The sequence below is a fragment of the Leptosomus discolor genome, chromosome 9 (genome assembly GCF_034619465.1).
Source record: "Leptosomus discolor isolate bLepDis1 chromosome 9, bLepDis1.hap2, whole genome shotgun sequence".
NCBI lineage: Eukaryota > Metazoa > Chordata > Aves > Leptosomiformes > Leptosomidae > Leptosomus > Leptosomus discolor.
In genome coordinates, this window is record NC_141399.1 from 41289666 (window position 1) to 41317341 (window position 27676).

General features: G+C 42.5%; 1 protein-coding gene across 3 annotated transcripts in view; it reads right to left on the reverse strand.

Moving 5' to 3' along the window:
* The window catches only part of IL1RAPL2 (interleukin 1 receptor accessory protein like 2), a 387077-nt gene that overhangs the window by 20004 nt on the left and 339397 nt on the right, over nt 1-27676 (reverse strand). For 2 of the 3 annotated variants that reach the window (XM_086470270.1, XM_086470271.1), the window contains exons 6-7: nt 6791-6916; nt 321-466 (exon numbers count right to left, since the gene is read on the reverse strand). In XM_086470270.1, coding sequence (XP_086326396.1) covers nt 321-466; nt 6791-6916 — 272 coding nt within the window. Of the gene's footprint in view, nt 1-320; nt 467-6790; nt 6921-27676 lie in introns of all 3 variants that reach the window. The other variant, XM_086470269.1, reaches the window with a different exon arrangement.

The window sequence follows — 27676 nt, forward strand, 5'->3', positions numbered from 1 at the left end:
TTACCTCTGGTCTAGCCAGTCAACTCTGGGTCAAATCCATAGGTTGTTTAGACCAAAATACTTCCACTGATTATATTGGTGCTTATAGGTGACTGCATTCCAGGCAAGTGCATCACCCGCAAGGCTGATTCACTACAGACTGAAGAACAACTCATTATTTTTTTTCACAAATGGTAAACTGAACCTGTAACACAAACATACTTCAGTTCCAAGCAGGCACACAGGAGTCCAGCCTGGCTCAGAGAGGTCAACAGGATCTTTGCTACTAGCTGACCTGTTGCTGCTGAGGCAGGTGAGATTACAGATAATTAAATAATTACCTTTCTTGCGCAGAAGAACACTGGCATGTTTCCGTCCGTTTCTGTTTTCCACATGACAGGTGTAGTTAGCCAGGTCTGCCTCCTCTACAGCATCAAAGATCAATGTCAATTCAACTTCTTTTTCTCCAAGATGTTCTCTGAGGAGTCTGAAAGAAAGGATACAGTCTTCATTTAACTGAATAATATAGGTGGAAGATTCCCGAAAGAACCATGATTTCTCAGCACAAGATACGCAGTGTTCCTGGCCTCCTTTGCTCCTAGAGAAGGACTTAGAAGGAGACTTGAGTTGCCTGAAAGAGACTTCACAGAGGCATCTTTCATGCCAACCAAAAGCCTTTTTCTCCTGCCATGTCTGCAGCGAGGAGCTGAAGCGCAGGAAGAGTGGCTGTGAGTGCCAACGGCTGCATGTGGCTTGTTTACCTCAGCTTCACCAGAATTAAATGCTGAAAACTATGTTTCTTTTAAAAGAAGCAATAAATACTCACTTTCCAGAGAAGTAAATATGTGCTACTAAGCCATTGCTGAGCAAATTATAAGGCAGTATTTTAAAGGCTGGGTGTTCTGATACATTTTAATGCAGTCTGGAAAACCAATTAAAGGAGCTGTGCTACTCTGTGGAATTTTCCTCTCTTTTTTTGGGGCCAGATCCTGATTTTAAAAGGGAACAGCATCAAGAACAAGAGCTCTCTGCTCCTTTGAGAGGACAGAGGAGACACGCAAAATAAAGGGAACAAAAGTTCTAGCAGACTTTCAGGCCAGAGGTACAGTCTTTTCACGTCATTGTTCTAAAGTGAACATTAAAAAGAACACAAAGTAAATGCAAGTGTTTTCTGATGCTGACATTAAGTCTAAAAACACAATCCCCTGTTCTCTCAAAAGGTTTCCTATCAGTTGCTCAAGAAAAAGTTACTGGTCCTTTGAACAAGGAAATGTAACATCAAGTAAAATCTACCAGATTTATTTGATCCCATTAGCGTACTGCTGCATAACATGTAAGGGGGTAAACATAAACTGTGTGATGCCCTCGCAGTCGCCTGTGAACTCACCATCGCACACAGTACATTTGGAGTCTTTTCTTCAAAAGATCGTGTACGGCACTAAGAGGTAAAGGTATAACATAAGGATCTAAGATACAGGTTCTTCAAAGAAAAGGAGCATTTTCTCCACAGACTGAAGGGAGGCAGTTGGGCACAAAGTAATTAACTAAAGCACTGTTTGTGCTGCATGGAAACTGCTTCTGGAGAGCTTAAAATTTTTCAGTAACAACAACTCCCAAACTTCTTTATTATAAACCAAGTTGTTTTGTTGTTTCCAATGCGCACACACATTTTCTTACGTATGTAATTTCATATAACAAACATGGAACTCCAAATTTGAAAACAAACCACAAGTATGAGGGCATTGCACTAGACAATCAAAAACGCAAGCCTGACTGCTATAAATCACATATTTATAGCAAGATTTCATACAGCACACAGCTCCTAAAGGCTTGTGTGATCTCCCAGAACTCAGATGTACCAGAGCATCCACAACAATTCAGCCTCTTTCCCTACGACCGTGTAACTTGCAAAAAAGCAAGTGGAAAAACATTAGGAACAGCCATGTATGTGTATTGCATTTGGAAACTTGGATGGCATCTTTTTTGCAAATTTACTCTCATTTATTGTGTATTTTTGCTTTTTTTTTTTTATTCTGGCCATGAGTCCAAGTGCTGAAAATAATGCAAGAAAGGTTGAATTTGCAACGTTTATGGCTAGAAAAGAACCCTCCCATGAGAGCCTGATCTGTTTGCAGACTCAAATCAGTCAAAATCATGGGGGGTCATATCAATTCAGAATCAATTCTCATTTACCTATTAATATTCTGTATGTGTATATAGCGAAATATTTTAAGCTCAAGAAAGTCTTTCTTCTCTGTCAGTAAATAATATGCTCCACAATTTTTGGCCTACAAATCATGCTGCAAGGAACAAATAAAATCATTAACAGAGAAGATATCTGGGACACTAATCTGGAGCACCCTGTGAATGTTCAGATTGTCTTGTGTTTACTATAATCAGGATATTTTACGCAGAAAAACAGTGAAGACAGATTACAATTAAAATAAACTATTGTTCTGAATCTATTTAAAATAAAATAATCAACCCTTAACCTAAATTTAAATAATACATGATCAGCTAAAAAGGAGCCTTCATAGAAAAGAATATGCATTTGGACTGAGAACTTTTTTTCGCTTATTTTCATGCTAATTTCAATCTTTAGGAAGAAAACTCTTTAGAATGGGATCTATCATGAAAATGCTGACAGACACTTAAACATTATGCTGGCAGCAAAATGCAGAAAGCTCTTAGTGGTGTTAAACCTTTCATTCCTGCCTTTTTTTTCCCCTCTTTTTTTCTTTTAACGAGTGCTCTACAGCTAATGATCCATTATTGCCACAGAATCACACAGTTGGTCACCTACAGTTTTTTAATATGTGTGCAGTCTTTAATTGATTGCATTTTGTAGTTGGTTCAGAGAACACTGAGCACAATATCTTTGGGAAAGAAAAGGAATATGGTGTCAAGAAGACAGACCTTAAAGCTGCAACAGTATTTGCTGCACACCCAGAAGATGAAGCTCTGTCCCTGTTGGAGCTGGGGGAACTTTTGTCAGGGTTACTGCTGACATATGCCAGCTCCCACAAGTTGAGAAAATAATGGCTCTTTTTTCTGGTTTGATGAAAAAAACGGTAAGGGTAATTTGATACATAGGTAAATCCATGGTGCTTGAGAACTCACAACAAACAGGATAGAGGGAGGGAAAGAGAGAAGAGGTGGGTGAAGTAAAAAACCACAACCCAGTGCTTTCTTTTTGTTCAAGCTGAAACATTTTATGTAGTCTGAAACAGATTTTTTTTTTCTAGTCATTATTTTTCAGTTAAGAAAACAGGAATTAAAAATAAAAGTGTCATTTCAGAATACAAATGTTTTCTCTGAAAAACATCCACTGTTTCAGATTTTTCAAGTCTTTTGTCCTATTTTTCCAATGCAGTTATGCACTAAGTTGAATCTGCAGTTAAAATCCTTTTCATTCGAAACCACGTTTTCCTAAAATTTTCAGGCTTTGCGTGATTACAAATGTTAAGGTCATAAGAAAGCTTCAGCTGTGTCTCTTTGCAAGACTAAGACATTAATTCCAAACCTTTACTAACCTGCATGCATGTTGGGAGTTATCAAAAACTTTTATTCTTTATGTAGTTGAGGATCTGGACTATGAATAGGGATGAGAACTTAGTCCCTTCTTTCTAGTCCTTAACAACAGTCTGTAAATGAAAGGACAGATGGGTGTGCACACAAGTACCTCTCCAAACAAAAGTAGTTTAAGAACACGGCATGGCGATCTTCCCTCTCACTTTCCCCCACCATATTTCTCACTCTCTGCTCAGGAGTTGTCTACTTGAATAGTATAAGCCTTTCAGGAGAGGGCTGTCATTTCCACACTCCCCTGCAAAGTACCCACCACATTAGCCAGGCAGGGATGGTTATTCTGCCTCCCTCCCTCAGCAGCCCCTCCTAACAGAACAGAACATCCTTATCTTGTCTGAGTGTTTTGCAACCATCAGTTGACTTCTGTGGGTGAAAAGGCAAAATGTTAAATTAATCAGCAGGAAGAAATAAGGCTGCAGTTTAAAATGTTTCCATTAATTTCTTTTCATGCCTCTAGGACAAGTCAAAGTATTTCTACTTTAAAAATGGAGAAGAGAGAAAAAAAAAGAGGACAAACGTACTCTACAAGGTGAGCATTATGAGGCACCTGCAAACTGTTTTGCAGTGTTGCCTGAAGAAGAAAAAGAAGCAACTCATATGTGGCTGGGAGAGAAAGATTTATGCCTGAAAATACTTATTTGCCATGGCAGAGAGAGGGTGTTGAAATTTGCTGTGGGCTCCTTTGATAATTAGGTACAACTGACAACTCTGCAGGCAGGCCTAAAGACTCTGATTCCTTCTTTAATAGCCCTGGTTCAATTTACACGACATTTTTATTACTGCTGTGAAAACCCCACCTGGCACACAAAGCCTCTTTCTCCTTTCCCCCTTATGCATGTCTAACATTTGAGGATCTTAATTCAAGGGAAGGCAAGGAGGCAAGTTAGAGAGGGGGTCATCGCCTCCAAGTCTTGCAATGCTGATTAGTTACTTTTTATGATGAGGCTCTGTAACTTATGAGGTATTGTGAGGTCTAATGAATAACAAGAAGCCCAGAGCTACACATATATTACTCATGGTGTAGTCTGCTTACCAAAAAACCAGCTCTGCAGGTTTGATTTTAACAGAACTGCTCAAGTCACGTGCATTCTTATTTCATTGCTTTTATAAGCACACACTAATTGGCTGGTAACTATGCACGCTAGAGGATGCAGACTAGGGAAGGATATTTTGTAGTCCCACACTGCATTGATCTGCAAACCTGAACTCTCATCATACACAGCAAATCCAGTGACAGAATGGATGGGTACACAGTCCAGGGTAAGGACAGCACCAAAAACTCAGAGTGGTACTAAATTTGTGACCTAATTTAAGATAGGGGATGCACAGTTAAAATGTTAGATATTTGCCAATGGGAGAACCCATGGAGAATCTTAGTCTGGTTGTAACAATTCCCAATTACTTGTAGTTTCTGAACATTAACAGAAACGTGCTGATAATACCATACAGAAGCAGACTGATGGGAAAAGCATCTACCCAGCAAGTTCACTGTGGCTCATCGAATTTGAAACATACATGAGATTTTTTTGAAATACATCAATGAATACGACTGGGTGGAAAATGTTGGCTGGCTCAGGGCACTGACAGAACAGTTAGAGCTGCTTAGTTTCCCTGAAGCAGCGTACCTGTAATGGGACACATAAACAAGAGCTGTTACTGTGAAAAAATCGTTTGCAAAAAGTTACTACTGCAGTTGCCATAGCTACTTCTAACTGAAAAAAGGGATGGACTGTGGCACTGCTGGTAATGATGCAGTATGTTTTGGTAAATGCTATGTTGTTAATGCTGGCTGTGATGCACAGGAGATTAGGTACGTGATAAGTAGCTTTGCTGAAGAGAAGATTCATTGAATTGTGACAGGTCTGTAAACTGAGTCAAAGCACTTTAGCAGAGTGAGAAAAGGGAGTTGTCACAAAATTAATTTGAAACACAAATGTGTAATGAGATGGCACAATGAAGGCCAAATACAGCTTTTTCAAATTCAATTTCACTAACAAACGCACATAAAGGAAATTTTGAACTGTGCTAGAGCTGGAGAGCTCTTTAAATACAAATCTCAAATTGTCCTTCTGATGCAAAGTTAGAACATGACCAAAATCGTTCTCTTCATATATATGCACCAGAGAGGACACAATGTCGTTAAATGCTGACTACGTGCAACAGCAGAAGTTTACAGCAATTGTATTTTGTGGTCAGAAGCCCAAAAGAGGATTGTACGCTTAGAGCCATTCTGGCAATGTATGACAAATTTCATCTGCAGGCAACTAAGGTGCAATGTTAGGTCAGTTACTTTAGTGTATCTTAATAACTGGTGACTAAACTTCAAATTATTGACCAAGTAATAAAGGAATCTCTCTCTCTGCCTGCTCTCCAAAATCACTTTTACAAGAAACAAAGAACTCAGAAATGAGATCAAAAAATGTGCAATGGAAGGTGCAAAGACCTTGGCTTTCTTTATAATCTATATTCATCGTGTTTATAGGAGCTGCGACCACCTTGCCCATAGTATGACCATAGCTTAGTCTTTGTTCAAAGAGCTATTAATCAGGCAATTTTTAAAGAAGGAAGACAAGATGACGCTGTTAGGTGCAAATTCCATGAAAGTTCATGGGGATACAAGCTTTTGTCTTCTTTACAACTGGTACAGCAAATGATAACCAGCATCTGGAACAAGCCAAGCACAAGTTGGATATTGAACATCCTCACACCACAACTTCCTTCTCTTTTCTAAGTGTTAAGCGTGAAGGAACAGATACTGCTTTTTGAAAGCCCTGGTTAAGGCATACTGAGAGCTATGTCACAGGCAGACAACACATCCAGTGGAAGGGAAAAAGTATGGTGACTGACAGGAGACCATTCATCTTTAAGATTAACACTGGTCCTGAAATGAATGCCATCTTCCCAAGGACTGCCACAAGGGGCAGCTGCAGTGGATAGCATCATTTCCATGCAGGGCTAAAATCAACCCCCAGAACACTCAAGAGATGCTTCAGCTACCATCAGGGGAATTTGATAAAAGATTTTCGGGCACATAGATAGATATTATGTCTTTAGAGTTTATTCGCTAGAAAGGAGAGGGAGCAGCTCACACTGCCCTGGTTCCAAGTCATTCCTCACTCTTTAGACAGAAAAGCATTTCCACTTCCAATTAATAATCTGTTTTAAAAACCCAACAGGCTTTTGGGACATACCGTGTTTTTAAAGTAAATATTCCAAAACGTACCTGACTTCACCTTCTCTAATGTGACCTTCTAACTCTTCTATGAATTTTTCCCCTTTCATCCAGTAGATCATGGGCCCCGATTCTCCACTGAATCCAAAGAAAGCTTTGCAGGCCACAGTCAGTGGGCTTCCTGAGGACAAGAAGAAAAGAGAAGGTTAGACACTTCATCATGGCTACTAGGGAGAGAATGATTGAGAAATCTCAACACCTCAGATAAGTCTCTCCATTTAGGAGGAAAAAAAAAGGAATAACTATAAACCATAGGAAAAAAGGTGATGCTGATTTGCATCTACAGGAAAAAGCTGTGAAATGAAACTCTGAGGTTATCCCTCATTTCATTTTTCCCAGGAAGATACTACATGAACAATATTAAGGTATGGAAATGGTGGCAACATAAGGTGATGTCGGATAGGTCGTTAAAAAGAAAGAGATGACTTCTTTGTCAGACTCCTGGGATCTCTACCAGGACTGGGGAGTGTACCCTAAGAGGCAGGTAAACGACTGAACTTGCTTACTGCTGCCTATCCACTTGTAAAAAAGACACAGTAATAATTTCTCCCTCACTTAGACAGAAATTAAATGTTAATGAAGACTTGGTAAGCTGTTTGGAGAGCTTTTGAAGATCCCCAAGTAATACATGATGCCAGTGAGCACCAACAACACTCACGTTACTGTCAACAGGCTTTTGGCAAAGCATCAAACTTCAACGCATTATTCAAGCAATAAAGTAAAGAACTCTCCCTTTCAGCTCTGCAAAAATACTTCCAAAAGAAAGAAAATAAAACTTTGAAATTAATCAGATTTCTTTTCTCTCCAAGAATTCAGCATTTAGATGGGTTTTTGTTTGGCTACAGCTCTCGTTGTACTAGCTAGTCCAGGACTGTGCTTATACTGCCAGGACAGATGGTCGTCTGCCTGCAGAAGGAAAAAGAAAAAAAAAAAAAAGGAACAAAAACCCCCCAAACAAGCCAGGAAATTCAGAAGAATCATGCCCATTCCCATAGTATGCAAATACAGCTGCTGCACCCACTTCTCTTCACCTTTTTTACCCAGCATAAGCGCTCCAGGTTACAAAGCAGCTGTAGAGTCACTGACTTACACGGGAGGACAAACCTCATTTAATGTCAATGGGGACTCCTGCTGAATCTTCCAGGACTTGGATCGAGCATGGAAAGTCCAAACAATGCGTTTTACTATATTTGGAAGAAATGTTTTATTATGCCAGCTATTCCTGGTGCCAGCAGAAGACTCTTTTGACGGTGAAACAGAACAGGCCTACGCTTCTCAAAAATGGCTAGTCATCTGGAGCACATCACTTGGTTGAGCACGGGCTAATGGTTTCACGTGATTGACTTACTGTGCCTTAATCGGCCACCTCTTGTCTGCTCAGCAGTCATAACTCGCCGTGTTCATACCCAGAGCACATCAGAGCTGTGTGTTAAAGCATCTTTGCCTAACCCCCCCCAGAGCTGTGTTAAGTCAACTACTTGCACTTGTCTATCCATTATTTCAGTGCCCAATTTAAGACATGTCAAAAGAGCCTGATTAGTCAGGAAGTGTAGCGCTCCCAGCCGCTGAAAATCAGACGCCTTTAAATTGTTTCCAAGTCAAGATCCAAAATTACGAGTCGTTTTGAAACATTAGGATACAGCAAGAAAAGGTTTAAAGAGTGTGTTTCAGTCTGCTTCTCAAATTGCAAAACACAAAAATGGAAAAGTGTTTATCCTGAAAACGTTTTACAGATTCTTTCATTATCTCCACATTCACTACGAACTCTGGTACCACAGCTGGCCACTGAACACCTGCTGATGCTGACAGACTATATACAACCAGCTCAAATGCCCAATATATAAGAAGGGGTGGATATTCGGTTACCTGTACAGCCCACATTGACCACCATCATAAGAAAGTTCCAAACTTCATTAACTAATAAAGAGGCAGAAATACTTCTAGGCAGACATTCAATTCCATTACAAGACAATATCAGAGCAGTCCGTTTCCTTCTGCTTCTCATCATGCACCCAGTCCTGCGAGGTGCTGCATGCCCTCCACGGGTGGAGGGGAGAACTGGAGCCTCTGGCTAGATCCATCTCGCGTTCTCCTAACACGTTGAATGCCGAATGCCCGGGTGGTGTGAGGTCTTTTGTGCTGCTTGCCTCAGAGTCGTGATACACATCTATTTAAATACCACTTAGTGATTCCTAGCATGTGGCTGCTCAGTCCATGTTTGATTTTAATGGAAAAAGACAATTGTAGCAATGTGAAAAAGTAAAGGGCTAGACGTGGCCTATCAGCATTGACAGCACATGCCCTTTTCCTGGCACACCATGCTGGGCATTAAGTGTTACAGGCAAAATATATCACAGGGTGTGCTTTTCCTCAAACCAGGAGATTTTTATTTAAAAAACAAACCCTGAAGAAATGAAAATATTCCAAGGTGAGTCTAAGATTTCTATACATACAGAGTAAATATCCTGAGGTAATACATCTGGTTTGAAGAAATAAGAAGTTTTCTATACAAATAGGAAAACCTAAAAAATCTGGCTGTTGGTACACAGCTTCTGTAATAAACAAACCCAAATAAAGCCTTTACTGTGACTGCATGCTCTGAATGTACCCAGGCAGATCTATTTTCCCAGCTTTGCCACCACGGAAAACCAGCAGAATAAAATAATACTGTCAATGGGAAACTTTAGAGTGAATTAGTATTTTCAGCTCAAAGTCTGGGACTGGCCACACCTGTTTCTCATGGAACAACTAATTTTTATCTCAGGAGCAGAATGATGCACGTCTGGGTTGAGCTGATCTGTCCTGGGGTGGAAAGAGCTTGGGGCTTGATGACACTTCAAGGTCCCATCCAGACCCAAATGCTCACATGCTGTTCTTCTACTCCTCAAGCTGCTAAGGACATCTCACACTTCTGTAGCTCTCTAAAGCAGCTCCTGGTTTATAACTCCCATCACTCCTTTATGACCCTGGAAGTAGGACAAAGTCAGAAATGGTAACATTGGCTCTTTCTTGCAGAAACACTTGACCTCCTCAAATAAGCCTCCATAAGGAAAGTAAGGGAGGTTTCCCTTCTCCTGCTGTGTGAAGACACAGCTGGCCACAGCAGCAACCTGTTACCACTGGTTTTCAGGGAACTCTAACCAATTTTCACCCAGAAAAGAACATGGCATGTCTCACTGCATTTCATCCCCAAGAACCAAGATCATAAAACTGCAGCTGAATTCCCTGGTTCCTAAACGTACCCTTGCATACAGGGAGAAACAGGCATTGAGCATGGAAAGTGCCCTTTGCAGGTCCTGATTTTGGGGCTGGCTTCCAGCCATGTGGTATGACACTGAGCCACAGTTCCAGGCAGAAGAAACTAACAGGCAGTTTGTAACTCCAACAGCTCACCTTGTGCAAGGCCCAAACTCTTGCATATCATCACTGCTACTCTGCATGACACTAACTAGTTCCACTAACTGTTCTTATAAAGAAAAAATCCCCTTGCATCATTTCATTAACAAAGTTATGAATGAAAAGCATAACAAAGTTAATGAAATGCATCAAAGTTCCTAGAATGAATGGTATCCTAAAAGTTTTCCATTTATAAATGGTCTGTTTAAGTCACATCGGCATTTCAGTTGCAATCTCAATTAATAAAATAATTTGCTGAGAAGCAGAGAAAATGATCAGTGAGATTTCTAATGAACCAACACTTAAGAGAATGCTTTAAGAAACAAGGGAAGAAAGTAAAGCCTGCTTGTAGACATCAGTGAGTCTACTGCTTTGCTGGGGTCACCTTGTTGCAGTAAAGCCTCAGATTCCAGCAGAAGTCTCTACTTTAGCTTTTTTCCCTACTCTGTCAATCAGGCAGGCTTGTTGCCAACCCCCAGCTGATAAGACAGAACCACTGGCAATATAAATTACTTTTATTGCTAAATCTTATTGTACATTTTCCACCTGACTATTGTCACAATAAATCTATGTGAGCTCTACCATCCATTTTAGCAATTTTTTTCCTGAAACTAAGAATTCCACAGAAATGCAATTATCCAAGCAAAATAGCTGCCTGATGGTGGTATTGGCTAAGGATGGAAAAAGGGTCTGCAAAAAAATTTAGCCAGGCATGAATCTGAATGTTCTTACTGCAGGTCTGACAGGCTTTGAAAGAGAATGACAAATCCTGCAGCACAGTCTCTCTTGAACGAGGCATGCTCCAAGCATCGAGTAAATGAAGCTTATAATACCCAAAATTTGTTCAGTCTTTTAAAAAACTTAAATGCCAAGGCCAGATGACTGACCTGCGCAGAAGACAGAAGCTGTTCACAGATCACAAGATCTGGCTTATGCCAAGGCATTTTTTCAGAGATTTTTTTGAAAATGCAGATTCATTATTTGTTTGTTTTCACTCATTTTGCACAAGTAGGTATATTTTGTGGCTTATTTGCGAGCATCCATTCAAGGGTGCAACACAGAGTCCGTATTCTCTGATGTCCACATTCTGTTGGTGCTCTATTTTTCCAGCAAATCAGGCTTTCACTCACAGAGCAAATCATCCCAGTGCAACCCCATCACACAGCCAAAGTAATCTGTGAATCCTTGGGTGCTTTTTTTTTTTTTCCCCTATGGCTTGAAACATTAGTGTTTTTTCTAATTCTTTCACATTTTTGTGCCAGATACAACACCACTCTCAACGAGTGTGAATTGAAGCAGATGATCCTTCCAAGCTAGTGGCAGAACTGACTGAAAGTGCCAAAGGAAGTCCTCCTTTTGTACCAAGCAACACCAAAAGTCCATCCTGCACAGCTTGCTACCTGGATTTCCATCTTCAGGTCCACCTGGGTGTTAATACCATTGACTGTAATAACATTGCTTTTATCTATTTCAGGGTTGGATGCTATATACACATAGAAGGGAAGACAAGTGCACTGCTGCCACCAAAAAATCGCTCCAAGTCTCTCTCATTGATGCACGTGCATCATGTAGCTCCTCTCGGATAATGGTGCCTGTGTCTCTCTCCCCCTAAGGCTGACAGAGAGAAGTGTTTGCAAAGGAGCAGCTTCCCACTCTTGACACACGCAGATGTTATGCAGGCACTTCACGGGCTTTGTTTCTTCAGTTTGCTCAGACAGAGGACAAGAAAGGCAGGTTACTTATCACATCTCAATAAGTGTATTCTACAGGCTGTCTGCAGAATCGAATCTGAAGTTCCAGGCTGTGAGATTTGCAAGGCAAATCACCATGTCACTGACAAGAACATTATTGTTCTAATGTGCTTTACAAGTGCTAGAAACTGGCCAAAGAGCATCAGAGTGATTTAAATTCCACTGGCAAGGCAGGCTGGATTGTATACGACCATGAAGTAAAGAACACATTTCCTTTTCCTTCAGAAGGACATCCTGGATAAGAAGATATGGGAGACAGAGCTTATACCTGCAATTTATCCACAGAATAAATGCCAGGGGCAACACAGACCTTGACTCATGAAAAACAGTCTCTGTGTGCGGTAGCTTCTATCTAGTTTGCAGAGAATGTCAGTTTTCTTGCAAGGACATCCTCTTAGCTGTTCTCTTAAGCTCAGCAATAATGGGCAGAACCCAGAAGCACACTGAGGTGGTGCAGCTCAAGCCAAGCCACGGGTTTGGCTCACCTGGCTGAGGCCAAACATTGGGTGATGATGGCAATGGTAGCAAATGGTGCCCACTTGAGGCCACTCTTGCAACTGGAGAGCCAAACCCTATGGCCGAGCTGCTGAACTATTCTACAGAATACAAGCCTAGCTGTGTGCTACACCATGTTACTCCTATTTATGTTAAAGTCTCATGGAGTTCAGTGACTAGTTTGCATATTATTTGAACCAGTGAAAATAAAACATACTCAAAACAAATTGTTTTCTCTGACAAAAAAAAATTACAAAAACATCCTGTAATATTTCAAAACTCTATTCCAGCAGCCAGCAGATTCATGACTGGATATGATCCTTCCAAACATTTGCATAATTAAAGATCAGCCAGGAATTAATGAACTGAAAGCATTTTAAATAAAATTAAGAAACCTGATCCGCATAGTGATAATAATTGCTTTAATAAGATAAATTTACAGTGAAATCAAACCTAAGTAGCCTCCAGACATCTGAAATCAGTTTAAGAGCATTTAAAAACTCACACATACATACATACATATATATATACACACATAACTAGATTGTTTTATTCTCCAATTTCTACAAGGAAACAGACTAAAGGAGGTGCTCTTCCCCTAAGGCCCCGTGTTATGAACAGCACATGCTAGCCACTACAATAATATTCTGGTAGCTGTATTGATATGTAGGAAAAATAAATGGCGGCAGTATGCGACATACATTAAAAGTTGGCTCTTCACTCATATAAGAACTTTTTGACTAAAGCAAATCTTTGGCAATAAGAAAGAGCCCAGTAAAAACTTTGACAAGAAAAATGCAAAAGATCTTTAGGTCTTATTTTGTCCTCTGTAGTTTATGATCTTAATTCTAACTCACTTTCTTGCTCTGCTCTTATTTCTTGTGCCCTGAGACATCACAAAACACCCAGCCACGAGATATTTGTGCTTTTCTGTCTCACTCAAGTGAGCACATAGCATACATAAAAAGCAGCATAAAAATAACACTGACTAACAGCAAGCAGCAAAACCCCAAATGTGAAACAAAGCAACTGAGCCTCTAGACAGTTTGTTGCCAAGAACACAAGTCAGTGCATTTGTTGTCATTCCATACAGCCCCAACCACTTCTAATTCAAACAACACAATCACAACCCAGTGCAAGTGCTGCTTGTAGGCTTGGCTATTGACCGTGGCTTTCACAAAAAGAGAAAAACAAAACTAAACTACACACAAGGTTGAAATGTTGCTGATAAAAATTTATCGGACGTTCCAAAAATGAATCAATCAAGGCGAAATCTCCTAGAGCAACTTTCTTCCAAAAACGCACTGAGAAAAACATCCCAATCCCCGCAAGTAAAAAGTAAACTTCACCTAAATCCTATAAAATCCTTTATCCCATTTTCAGAACTGCCTTGGGTCAGAACTTGAAGTCTTTGTCACTGAGAGCTCAGGTGTAACGGAAAGTCAAGGATTTTAGCTTTTCAGTTATTCACCTACAATGAAGACAGATGCTTAGTGGGACTTCCAGAAGCAGCTTGACAGCAGCCTTGTGCTGAATTTAACTTGTGCTTAACGCTGAGGTCCTTCTGAAAATCTTATTTCTGTACATTTTGAGGCACAGAAATCTTATTTAAGAGCAATGCCCTGTAGATCTTAAAAAACACCCCCTTGGCGGTAGGGTTCCAAGGGCTGGGGTAGCCCAACAGCAACAGAGCAGTGACATCCAGATTAAGGTGAACTAAGCAGAGAGTGAGATGGAACAAATCATCTCGCTATGGTCAGTGCATGGATATGGCCCCATGCTGTCACAGAAATAATTTCTCTCTATTCTGATATCGCATTTTAGCATGGCCAAAATAGGTGACAAGACACAGGTGTGATGCTCCAAGAGGAGCAGGAAGGGAAAAACCATTCAAAGGGACACTTGCTTCCTTAGATCACTGTCCGATGGTGAGAAGTGGAAACAGCCAACTGTTTGTTTGCGCTACAAAGAGATGGACCACAAAGAGATGCTCCTGTCTCCTCCTAGCAACCTGCTGGCTAAAGGGGAAGGTAGAGTCCTATCCCACACATTGTTGCTTCTTGCCAGCTGCAGGACTTTCTAACTCTCCAACTTGCCCCTGAATAAAATTTGCTATGGACATTCATGTCTTACATTTCAGTTTCCTGAGCAAGTACATGTTGATCTTTTCTCTCAGGGGAGAAAGAGGATGAAATCCAGCATCTCTTTCTACAGAATAATCTGGCTTCATGTGAAGAAAGTGCATGGAGGGACCAACCTAACCAAGATTTGCCACCATCAATGTGGCCAAATTTTGAACCTTACTCACATGAGTGTGTAATGGGTATCCAGTTGTACATCTTAGTGAGTTCCCATTTAGTATGCAGAGGGTACATTCAAGGCTGCTAAGGAAACCAGCTGTGGGCTGCAACAGAGTGAAGAAGTTATGCTAAATTCTTCCAACTTCTGTGTTCATTTTAAAACAAATGGCAGAACTTAAAACAATGACTACAGAATGGATAATTCTTCTTCACTTAGAAAATACAAAGCAAATGTGACACTTAGAAAAGACAAAGCAAAACATTATTCTTCATGCTATGGACGTCCTGCCCTATAAACATGGTGAGACTCCTTGAAATAAATGTATGCTTGAATCTAAGGAGTCAACCGGGGTATTTTCATACTCAGTTTGTGACTGTTCACTCAACTCCTGCTTAGGCTTTGGCTAACCCAGCTCATGCTAAGGCCTGACGTATGCTGGGAGCCGCACCATTAGGTCAAAGCAAGAGCACCGACAGGCAGGATAGATGGCCAGACAGAGCTAAAGGGCCATTATGCATCATTACCACCTGAAAATTGCCGTCTCCAGCAGCCATTATCTTTTGTCTGGCAGTTTCCTCAGAATCCACTAACTTATAGAAATGGTATAGACCAAACCTCCAAGCTGGAGGGCATAAAACATTAGTTTACCCAAAAAGCTTTCGAAGCAGATCCAGCACCAGCTGGACTGCTGAGGCTTTCATGCTTCCTGGTATGGACAGGGGACACCCACAACTTGATGGAGGAGGAAGGATGAGCACTCTCACCATCATCTAGGTAACTAATTCTTTTCTTTTGCTCATAGGAAGAGTTACAGGTTATAAGTTCTGAAACCTTATGACTTGAACAGTGAATAAGTGAATTCACGTGATAGACTAGTCTAGGCAAAATGGGATTGAGCTCCTGTTTGTCATGTTTGTTTATTATATTTCTTAATTAGCTCATGAAATAAAGTTTAAATCACAGTACATGGTCCTGTAAATTTGAAAGATCCAAACGGACTGTGACATCAGCTTTGTACAAAGATGTTAATGAAAAACCTAATTCTCCCTGAACTTCTTGCCAATATCTCCATAGTGCCCTGCAGCAGGCTTGTAGGGCCAGAAAGGTTAGAGTGGTTAACAAGGTCCAGAATACCAGTTTGATGCATGTATTGTGATGTTAGCTAAGTCCTTTCCTCTATCCGCTGCCGTGCTCCTGACACAGTGCAGGAGAACGGATGGGAGGGCTGAGAAAAGGGGACAGATACAAGAGGCAGGAACTGCTGCAACCTTCTTACTTCTCCAAATTTCCTAGGCTTGCTAAAATAAACCAAATGCAGTGCTGGGTCCTGGTCACGGAGATGAAGAGACAGATGTCAATCACCTCTGATAATGAATGTGACCACAACTGTCACCTCACTTGGCCTCAGTTATGCAGGTGGCCTCTCATCCACAGGGGACAGGACTTGCCATGGCTTATGATAAGATGACGCAAGTTCCCACTTGCCTGCACAATGGGATGAACAGGAACACAGCTACCAAGATCAGCTTGTACTCAAATGAGAATCTACAATTGACTAATATGCTTAAAAGTCAGCAAATGCTCAAACATTTTGCTGAATAGGGACAGGGTTCCCTGTTGATTAAATTTAAGCACATATTTAAGTGCTATGCTGAGTAAGGGCAACAGTCAAGTTTTAAATACTGTATCTACAAAAAAGATTCAAAAAGAAAAACAACCACCACAGAGCAACATTTTCTCCAAGCTAACTCCAGTAAACAATTCCCATTTATTATTTACTTAAATTTAGAGATAACATTCAGGGAGAGTAGAAAAGTAAAATGTAGTTCAATAAATACAACCTGTATTTTGCTTATCAAGTGAATCAATATTGTTCATCATTTATCCAATAAAGAATTTACAGGGAAGTTTAATCTCTTCTAATTTGTCAAAACTAAAGGAAACATTTTTATTTGTCCTTCTGATTGTTTAAAAAAAAAAGTCATGATAAAAACCAGAAGTAACATTAAGGTAGACAGTATTTAAAAAAAAGTCAATCACACAGAAAGCTCTCACTGTTTTACACACTTTTTTTTTCTGTTTGGGGTTTGGGTTTTTTTGATTTTTTTCCCCCCTCAAAACCTTGGGTTAAGAATCTTTCAACCAAGATACAAGATCTAAAACAGGGAGTTAGATCTTGGGTGCAAGAATTTAGCAAGCACTTAAGGATGTGAGAGTCATAAGAAATTTCATATATTCAGACAACTTCTATGAGTTAAAACTACTCTTTCCTGAAGGGATACAGTGGCATCCCCTTGCGGTCAGTAATTTGGGCCACAATTTATCAGTTTAGGTAAGTGCCACATTGAAAATGACCTTGTTTTTTTTCTCTGACAGATGCAATTTACGGAAGTCAATAGACTAATCGCCTGAAACCTATTAGCAGTGAGGATTCAGATTTACCCTAGGCCTCCTGCCTTGCATTCAGTTGATACCACTCACATCAACCACACGTTACATGTAATTTTAGTTGCACAAGAGTCTAATAATCTCAATTTTCCCTAGGTGAGTACCAAACCATGAATTCTGTAACTCAGAACTCCTAAATTCTGCCCCACCACTTTTCTCCCCCTGGATCTTTACATACAGTGAAGGCACAGCCTGTAGTTTCACCTTCCCCAAATCCACTTAATTCACCTTTATTCTCAACACTGCTGACTGACGACAATTAAAACCACTCCAAAAATCAAAAAACACTTCACTGGCCCAAGCAGAAACTCCTGTAAAGGGGAACTACCCTGTTCCAATACATGGTGACGAGACATCACATGCTTGCAGAAAAGAGTGGGAATTTCAAGACTTAGCAGGGAAATCGTTGCAAAATTCCACTGGGTAAACAGGGAAGAAAAGACGTTTCTACAAGGACAAACATTGACCTTCTCCAGGTCACAGCAGAGCACCCTTGAAGGAGGGTAATATTGCCTTTGGCTCACAGCGTCAGAGGAGCAGGGATCAGCTTTTGTGGACTCCTGTTCCAGGTTTGAAAGGGGGCAACTGTCACCAGAGTTTGCTATAGATATAGACCTCTCTGGATGGTACCAGCTTTACCATACTTGCCCCCAGCACATCTCGTGTGCCTGTGGGACTACACGGGGAAGAGGTGACCACAGATTCACCCTAAGGTGGTCCCATTGCCTTGGGGATTCCCCACAGCTATGGCAAATGGCACAAACAGGTCATACTGTAAGAGGAAAGAGGGCTCAGAGCAAGAGATCCTCAGACCTCAGTGTGATATGGAAAGCAAATACAAGGCTAAGAAACCAGATCTTCCACCTTAAAATGAAAGGAGAGCATGAATATTTCTGCCAGACAGGCTGGTAATCAGTCAGCCACTTCCCTAGCAAGGACCTGAGCCTTGAAGATCATCTGTGGGTTAAAACATTGTGCCCCAAAAACCGGGCATAGACTCCATATAGCTAGAGAGGAACCTTTTTGAAAGAATAAAACCCCCAAACCATAATAATAAATAAATAAAAGACCTTCACCTCCACTGCCCCGCACACATCTCTTGCGAAGGATGTCAGGTCTTCTCAAGACTTACAAGAAGATGTTAAGAATTGGAACCTGAAATATACTGAGAAGAGGGAAGCTATATTGCTCTGCTGCGGAGAACTCAGCGTGAACTCCTTACATTTGGGAGAGCCATGTTGAGCTCATTCAGAGCTACCTCCTGAGAATTTAGTGTGAAACTATGCGATTGATCTTAAAAAAAAAAAAAAAATCTGCTATTCTAAAATAAAGAGGAATCAGGAAATAGGTGCTCTTCCTCTACCATGTGGGTAGGGCTGTCAGTCCCATTAAGCACAGCAGGCAAAGCACAAGTGAGCTCCTTTATGGCCCAAGTGAGAGCTCAAGCCTGCCCTTTACTCTGGCACGCTGTGAGCAGCCGTGCAAGAGCAGTCAGCACACAAAGCTGGCTCCCACAGAAAGCAACTTCGATTTCATACAGTCCTGGGGCCTCAGAACAGCTCCCCCCCCCCCCCCCCCCCGTCGTGTTTGGCCCACAGTGGTGTTTGGATATTAGGCAGTATCTTAGGAGCTCAGAGCAGGATCTTAAAAAAACCCTCCTGAGAGAAAAGCTTTGCTCTTCTTTCTGGCTTATCTCTTTTCTTAGCTGTGGTAGCGCAGAGAAGGGAATTAAGCCACTCTCCGCAAGATCTAATGTGAAACCACGGCCACTTCAGTGTCAAGATTGTTATTTGAGCTTTTTTCTAGTGCCAGAAACCTTTATGTGGCCTTCACCTCTGAATTAACCAGAGAAGGTTACAGACTTGCTCTTCCCTCCCTTGGGAAAGCTCCTGCCACCCTCCGAAACGAAGCAAGGACCCAGGTAATTGTGATCATCTGGAAGTGTGATGGTCTAATCACACACAGATGTGCAGGAGCAAGACCAAAGGACTGGCCTTTAGAGATGTGCATCTGCTACCTCGCCGAGCTTTAAATAAAGCTGTGCCTGTAGCTGATAACAGGCTGAGGCAAGTGCCTGCCCCCAAAGTCTTGTGAATGTTTCTTTTAAGGATATTTAAAGGGATGCTGCATATGTTCTTGAAAGCTCATGCAGCAAAACAAAACAGAGACAAATACAACAGAAAAAACCTGCTCTAGTCCAGAATGGATTTTCAAATTCAGGAAAGCCACTACTGCTCCATGCACAGGGCGATATGAACATGTCAGCGCTTCACTGTTATTTCCCACTCCAACACCCAGAGAAATACTGTCAGAAGGTACCCAGCGCCGGGTGATACCTGTGAAGAGTTGTCAGATGCCTTGCGGGGGATGTTGCACTTTGAAGTCAGAGAGGTTTTCCTCTAAGTCTTTTTCTGCTGACTCTGCTGAGCATTAGAGACAGAAAAGGCCAGGTAAAGTTTTCCCTCCTGTTTGGATAATTATCTTCTGTGCTACCTTGTTAAAAACCAATGTGTCTGAGCTAATTTTTTTTTCATTTCTCTGTCAAAACCATAATTATTTCCTTAGCTGATTCATTCTTCATTGGGCTAGGGCTCAGAAAAAGACACTAACTCAGGCCAGTTTGTCAGGAATAGTCTTGACTGAACTCTCCTCCCCTCAACCCTCAGCTATAGTCAGCCTTTCTAAAGCCTGAATCTTCACCGCTACATCTGTGCTGACTCGGTGACGGAGAGAAAGCTTCTTTTCTTGGGTGTGGTTTATGTACACTGGGATTTCACTGGAGGCTTCTAATATTTTGCCTTATATGCTACTGCAATTCAGCCTAGTATTTCTCAGGAACATTCCCTTCTGCTGAGTTGTGCAGATAATGGGCAAGATGCACTTCATAGCTCTGCCAGGTGGACTCGTCTCCAACAGAACACCTACCTGGAGGGAGATGGGGCTGGACGTAGCATCTGAAAAATCCCTCCCACATTGCAAAACACAAACTGTGGGGGAGTTGGGCCAGTGAGGAAAGAGGCTGGATCTTCACAGGTAAAGGAAGGATGCTGTCAGCTCTGTTCGTAGGGAATGGGGCTGACTCAAGGCTTGTTGAGGAGAGCCTGAAAGCATCACTCCCTTGGGGAGGCTAGGACAGATTTACTCTGTACCACTGTCCTGGTTTGGGCTAAACCAGAACTAATTCTGTTCTAGTGCTTTAACTTTTCAGTTAAGTCTCCTCTAACTAATGGCATTTTCTGAAACAGCAGCATGTTTTTCCAGACAGTGACTGCTCCCAGCAGTGATAAGGCCTGAGGTTTATAGTTAGCACCAAGGAATGGGATGCAGAGAGGCCCTTGCTTGTACTTGTTCTTATGGTGACCGAGGTCACTGCTAAATCTTGTACTGTGTGTTGGGGTGCCGGGAGGGAAAAGGGTGGCAAGGACGGAAAAGGTCGCACCTGCAGGGAGGAGCGAATCGGACAGGTGACCCAAACCTGACCCACAGAGTGTTCCATCCCATGGATGTCATATTCAGTATGAAGCTGAGAGATCATGAGGGTCAATCTCTCTTCTTTGATGGCCGACATCTGAGGAGGACTCTGTTCTTCTGTCGTCAATCCCGATCCTGCATCCCTGAATCCAGTGCCTGAGTCCAGCTCCTGCATCCCGTCCCTGTCTGCTGCTGAGTCCAGCCTGGGACTGCCCTAGTGCCAGCCCTGCGGTGTGGTGGTGATGTATCGTCATCAGGGTGGGGAGAGATGGGTTTAGTATTGGTGTTGTATCTATTTGTACTTATTGCATATATTTCATTATTTCCTTATCCTTATTATTATCATATTTTCTTTTATTGTTATTGTTTCATTAAAACTGTTTTAGTTTTCTTTTCCAAACCATAAAGTCTCTCTCCCTTGTTCTCTCTCCCTTCCCCTTCTGGGAGGGAAGAGGGGTTAATAGAGAGCGTCTGTCATTCATTAGCAGCCAGCCCAGCCTCAGCCCATGACAACTACCTATAACTGTGTCATTTCTCATTTCCCACTAAGGACAAGCTCACAGCCCTGCTCAGAGAACAAGCACAGACCCCTGCAGAACATAGTCCTTTGTGCGTCACAGTGTGCTGAAAAACAGAATCCGTTGAGTAGTTATCAGCCAAACAGACCAAATGATACTCACTATTCCCAAATGCCAAACAAATTAGCTACACAGACACTCCCATCCTCCTTCAGTCCCCTCCTAAAGTAACCCACTTTAAAAGTCAGCTCCACACAGAAATGTAGCTCTATTTGCTAACAAGTTGGGGTTTTTATCTTTCTTTTCCGGTGAGTAGCTGAATGTTTCTCATTTTCCCAACAGACAGAAAAGACGTCAAATACTTCTGTACTGACTCCTGTAGCAGCCGTTTTTTCAGCCTTTTTAGATTTACTGACCCCTGTGAATTCTCTGTTCGAGCTGCTGACCTTTCCAGAGAGCCCTTATCCCCACTGACACAAAGGTACAGCCTTACTCCCTTTCAGAGCCCTGAGGAGCAATCTGCCACACTCCAGAGTTACCAGCCACTGCTGTAAAGTTACCTGACAGCAGTACACACAGTGCTGGCTTCCCTGAGATTACAGTGTGTATGTAGCGGCTTATTGGGGACAGCTGTGGAAAGCAAAGAGCAATCTCCCTTTCAGAATACTGCTTCAGAGAGATGGCTTCAAACAGGAGAGCAAACAAGTAAAAGGGCATTTCAATGAAAGGCGAAATTAAACCTCAGCACAGGCAAACATTCCTCGTGTCTGGCACAGATACATGAGGGGACAGGGAACGAGCCCTTTGGGCAGTGAAAGACCCAGCTGGGAGAATATGAGTGATAGGTTGTGGCCTCCCTAAAGATGTCACAGGAGGGCTCCAAGCCCCTGGCACTGCGCCTGCCGTGCCTGAACAGCAGCATTGCCATTCCCAAGGTGCAGAGCTGCCACAGTGGAGGTCCTTGCCTGTGCTTCACCAAAACAGTCTCAACTTCAGTTTGAACAGTGCAAGGGATAGTATTGAGGGAGGCCAGGGTTCCCCAGAGAGGCTGGCAGGGGAGGGTTTCCCTTCAGCTGCTGGACAAAGGTGAAAGCAAGGTGTAGTTTCATAGGAGAAAAAGCGAAGTAAGATCTGCCCCGCTCGCCATGGAAATGCAAACACGTGGCTGGCCGCGCACTTGCTCTGTGCTGGGCCTGCAAGGGAAGATAGAGCCGGGCGACCCAGATGTCGCTGCCCGGCAGGATTGGCCATGCAATGGCAGCAGCGCGCTTGCCCCTGCGGGGCTGGCACCCCCACCTCTGCTGCCCACAAGCTTGGAGCAGCCTGGGGCGGTGGACGGTCCTCAGTCCAGCCACTATGTCCTGCCTCCCATCTTCACAGCTAGCGCTGCCCAACCCACAGACCCTGGGCCACCTGCGCTGCCGCCACACTTGGCAGGCGCTCGACCTAACGTGGCTTTTCTTAGGGGGTTAAAGAAACCTCAGCCCCATCGTGCACAACCACTGCTGAAGTAGGCCTGCCCCACCGGGACCCATGGGGTCCCAACCAGCCTCGCTCCCTGATACTGCCTGGCCCACTTTTTTGGTTGGCTTTAGATGCAAAGGAGAAGACAATGTGACAGGCACTTTGTGGGAGCTACTGATTGCTGGCATCCTGCACTTTGCTTTTGTCATGTTGAGTCATCTGCAAGCTGCTCAGAGCCTGTGTGATGGTGCTTTTTGCTTGCTCAAATGGAAATGAAGTAAAAGCCAGGGTGACATGCACTACTGTGCAGAGAAATAAATGCAGAGCCACAGAGTAGCACTTCCACCTAATTTGAGGCCATGAGCTTCACCAGTGCCTGGGGAAAGTCTATTTCACAGAAAGGAATTTCACTTCGGACTAAATGAAGACAAGGTTTATGTAACCTCAAAACCAAAAGCAATCAAAGGCGTGTGAATGGTCCCACAGAAGATTGCTGGCCTGTTTTTGTCTGCGTTTTTCCTTCTTCAGTTCCCAGCCACCCTGAAGCACTTCAGGGGGGTTGTTTCTACACAGAGTTCACCAACCCCGACAGTCACCTGTCTTCTGCGCAAGCTGGCCCTGGTTCAGAGGCTCTGATCATACGCAGTGAAACCTGAGTGCTCACCTAGCAGGGTGTGAGCAGGGCTTATCTGCTGGGCTGACAGCTTTGCCCGTGGCTGGTGGGCTGCACCCAGCTGCAGCGGGTACCACAGACACCTGGTGCTGTGTATCCATCCATCCATCTCTTTCTTTGTCTACTCCCGGGTAAAGGGAAGGTGACTTTTTGCACAGTTGTTCTAATACCTCCCTCAACCTATGAAATATGGGCTGGGGTAACAGAAATGCCAGAAGACCAAGGATACTATAAGTCACTTCAGAGCATGATGTGACCCATTTTAGCTCAATCAAAAATATGTTAATTCCCCCACAGCCCCATAATCTTTTCATTTTCAATATGCTAAATTTCTGCAAAAGTCTAGTTTTTCAGTGATCACAAAGTATGTTCTTAATAAAATGAAAATATATGTTTACTCCCAAACAGCAAAATACATTGTTTGCACTTTGGGACCACATCTGAACATAAAGGAAGAGAAGCCTTATGACAACAGTTGAGGCAACAAAGCTTTTGGTTGCAAACTGACTTTGAATGGTAAACTCTCAAAAGCATGATCACGCTTTCAGTGGATTCGACTCCACATAAAACCTGAGTAGTGAGACCTGCTGTGATCACAGGTGACAGATGGAACCACTGTGAGTCATGCTAGTACTTCACTTTCCATGTGCAGACACATAGATGCAGTCAGCAGCTGATACTGGGTCCCTCCCAAATGAAAATACGCTCAGATGTCTCCATCTTGAAAAAGAGAATAATCATCATCTCCCTAATACACTCATTTAAAACAGAAATGATTCAATTTTCTTTTGTTTTACACCAGATGTGCTCCAGATGTGCCAACTTGGTCTCTAAAGACTTCCCTGCCTACTATGGTCTCTTCTTCTAACTACTCATCAAAGCACACCAGGTAAAAATTTCCTTCCTCCACATCACCAGTCACCAATGCGACCTTGTCATTTCAATTTCTCACACCTTCTTTTCTCCTGCCCTATATCTCTGCAAAATCTCATCTCTACAGCTTATTGCCATTGGCTACTAACGTTGAACAAAGCACTCCCAATTTCAAACATAATGAAAAGAAAAAATCAGTAATACAAGAGAGAAAATTAACCATGGAAACCACTCTCCCAGGGCTGACCAGGTTCTTTTTAGGTTCAACGTCTGAATCTGCTTTGCAGAAGCACACAGACTTCCCCCACTGCTGCTGTTCTTCATTTCCTCTGGAGTTCGTTCCACCAAACAATCTGCTCCCAAAGAGAGAGGAAGAGCGTTGGGGTGGGTGCCAACCTGAGAGACCCCCAGCACCCTCTTGAACAGCAATAAAACACTGTTCTGCCCCCAAGATCTTCCTCAGGTACACACAGAGGCACACCTCCACACCCCTGCAGCAGCCCAAGATCTGTTTTGCAACAAGCAATGATTAAGAGAGACAAATCGTCCCCAAAATTTGTTTCTGTTACATGCACATGAGATGCATCTCTTTCCCCTGTTCTTGCTAGAGCTGCAGCAAGCTGCTCTCATACCAGATTTTAACTTTAAAAAGCAGTTTGTCAGTACAAGTAATGCTTAAGTTTTAAAAGGTTGTGACTAGTGCTGGGATTTGGAATCTCAGTCCTGACCCAGGCAGACCAAATCAGGCTGCTGCCTTCTTGAATTGAGGGTTGCTAGCCAAAACTCCATTTTGTGCTGATTGCTAGTATTTAAAATTTTAAAGCCTTAAAAATGGCATCTCAGGATGTGGGTCTAAAGACACAGTCTGCGTTCTAGGGCACTTATGAAAGCACCAAAGCACAAAATGCCTGATTCATCCCTACAGCCATTTGGCTATGGGACAGAGAAGGAAGACAAAAGCAAGCAGGCTTTCTTCTGGGACACTTTCTCTACTTTACCCAACGTTTCTACAGCTCTTCATTTTTCACCAGAGACCTTCGTCCTTCAAACTGTTCACAAAGTTTTGGAAGGATTACCCACAGTGTCTCAGCAGGCAGACATGGATTTGCTTACAAGCCACAGCCTGAGGAAATGATTAACAAAGAAGTGTTCAGGGAGGCATCCCAAAGCTGTGAAAGAACGAGTCTCCAAGGACAGGACATATCCAGGCTTGGAAGCACATGGTAAATGCTCTTAACCATAAACCAAGAGGTGACAAAGAGACTCAGGATCAACGATTCTTGTTTAACAATTCTATCAAGATGAAATGAGGCCAAGGCACCACAGAAAACAGTGACTTCAAGAGCTGTGGAAACAGCTCTAAGTCACTGGAAACCAGAGAATATCAAGCAAACTACTGAAGCACCAGTGTATCATCACCACTGCTGGTTCATCTTGTCATATGCCTTGATGCCCAAGAAATGATCTGGCATGGGTTTGCATAGCCAACCGTATCAGCAGTCCCACAGGGCTGCTCCTTACCCCTCATCCATGCAGGAGAGCAAAGAAGGGGAAAGCTCTGGGCTCTGCTTCAGAGAGAAGCAATTGCCTAGCTCCGCTGGTCCACGGACTACTTCTAACAGCTACCTTAAAAGGCGATGAGGAAAACCAAGTTCCAGCGGCACTGTGGGAAGTTTTGCAACTATTATCTTTCCAAAGGACCATCCACCTACTCTGTGAAATGTACTCTCTCCATAGAGCAAGAGGTCCAGCCTCAGAGGATCTGGCCTTGTACTTCTGTCTTTAATCTTGCAGGATAAGGTAATAATCTTGTGCCATTCCTTACTTCTGGTCCCAAGTAAACCCACGCTTTTATCCCAGAGCAGTACACAGTTAATAGATTTAGCTAGTAAATCCCTCAATTCTTTAAATGATACCTTGCAGAAAATTATATTTTTATTAAAAATAGATAAAATTACATGAGAAAAGTCTCACTCCAGCTGATACTCCTAAAGTAGATGCTACATGCTTCAGAAGATTTAAAGATTACCTTCAAAGATATACAAAATTTGTCAGATTAGGGTGCTAGATACTATAGTGCTTTATGACTTTGAAAAAACAGTGATTTATTTATTCACCTTGTATTTTGCAAGAAAACACATTTCAGCTTTATTGGTGCAAATACTGGGCTGTTCTGCACATTCCCAATGTCAGCAGTGCTAGGACACTCACCGATGTTGCATGTTGCCTTGCTTATTTCCTCAAAGAACTGCAGATAGAACAACCCTATTACTGCGGCACTTTGTAAGACACTGACTTGAATTTCCCACACATTGTGGTGCAAAATGGGAATAACGGCAGCAGCGCATGAAATTACACAATGGGTAGAGACCAAGAATCGAGCATACTGATGCCCAGGTTGATTAAAAAATAAAAGGAGGTCCTGGAAATCTGCAGGAGTCTACCACATAGCAAGCTGCCTCTCTAAGACAATATGATTCAAGTTGAAAATTGAACCTCTCTCCTGCTATTTAATCTGTGTTGTTTTACTAACGACCAGGAGTTCACTTGTTTAATGCTGGTTTGCTTCTCTGTTAGCTGCAAGAGGCTTTCTGCAGGCATCAGAGATTTTTAAGGCCAGAACAGGTCATCAAGACCATCTCTCCCCATCCCCGCTCATAATGGTGTTCTTACTGATCCTTACACTGTGCCCATTAATGTGTGCTTTGGTGAGAGTACATTCAGAAAGAGGCTGATTATCTGTGTGCCTGGCAATGGCAAATGCTCTGTAATCTCTGATCCGCTGCTCAGAAAAGCTCTGGTGTAAAACTGAAGACACAAAGGGAGCAGAGTGCCCTCAGCAGCTATCCCTCCTCCTCCTCCTCTTCTGTGGACTGCTTTGATGATAGCCTTGTGCACCCCTGGGCACTGCTACAGAGATCAGCACCTGTTTCCAGCCCCATGACTCTTCATTTTAGGAAGCTTGCAAGTAATGCATCTGTACCATCCTCTCCAGGGCTTGTAGATTTTTTAAGTACTTGCTATGTATACACTGAATTTTTTAAAAGAGGAAAGACAGTGCCAGATCAATAAGGTAATCAAATGTAAACCTTCTAGCTTATTTTATCTGTTCCTGGGGAAAATACTTCTGTGACAAAGTTATATCTTTGAAATAGTGATTAGGAAGGTATAAGCTGCTATCTGCAGTCCCTGTATTCGATAGTAAATATACTTTGGAAGAGAGGTACAGCTACATACTCGGACATCTAATATCACAAAGACCCTGTCCAGTCCCCAGCAGAGATTTGTAAATCTGGCAAATCTCAGCACAGCTGACAGGCTCTGCTCAAGAGAGAACATAGCGGTGACAGGAAGGCTTCTGTCAGGATCAATTTACTTTCGCAAAACAGGTTTAAGAAGCCTCGCAGAAAATGTCGTCCTTTTATAGATAGTTCTGGCTATGCCAGAAAGTCTCTTGCATATACTTCCCCCCAAGGCAACAAGGTTT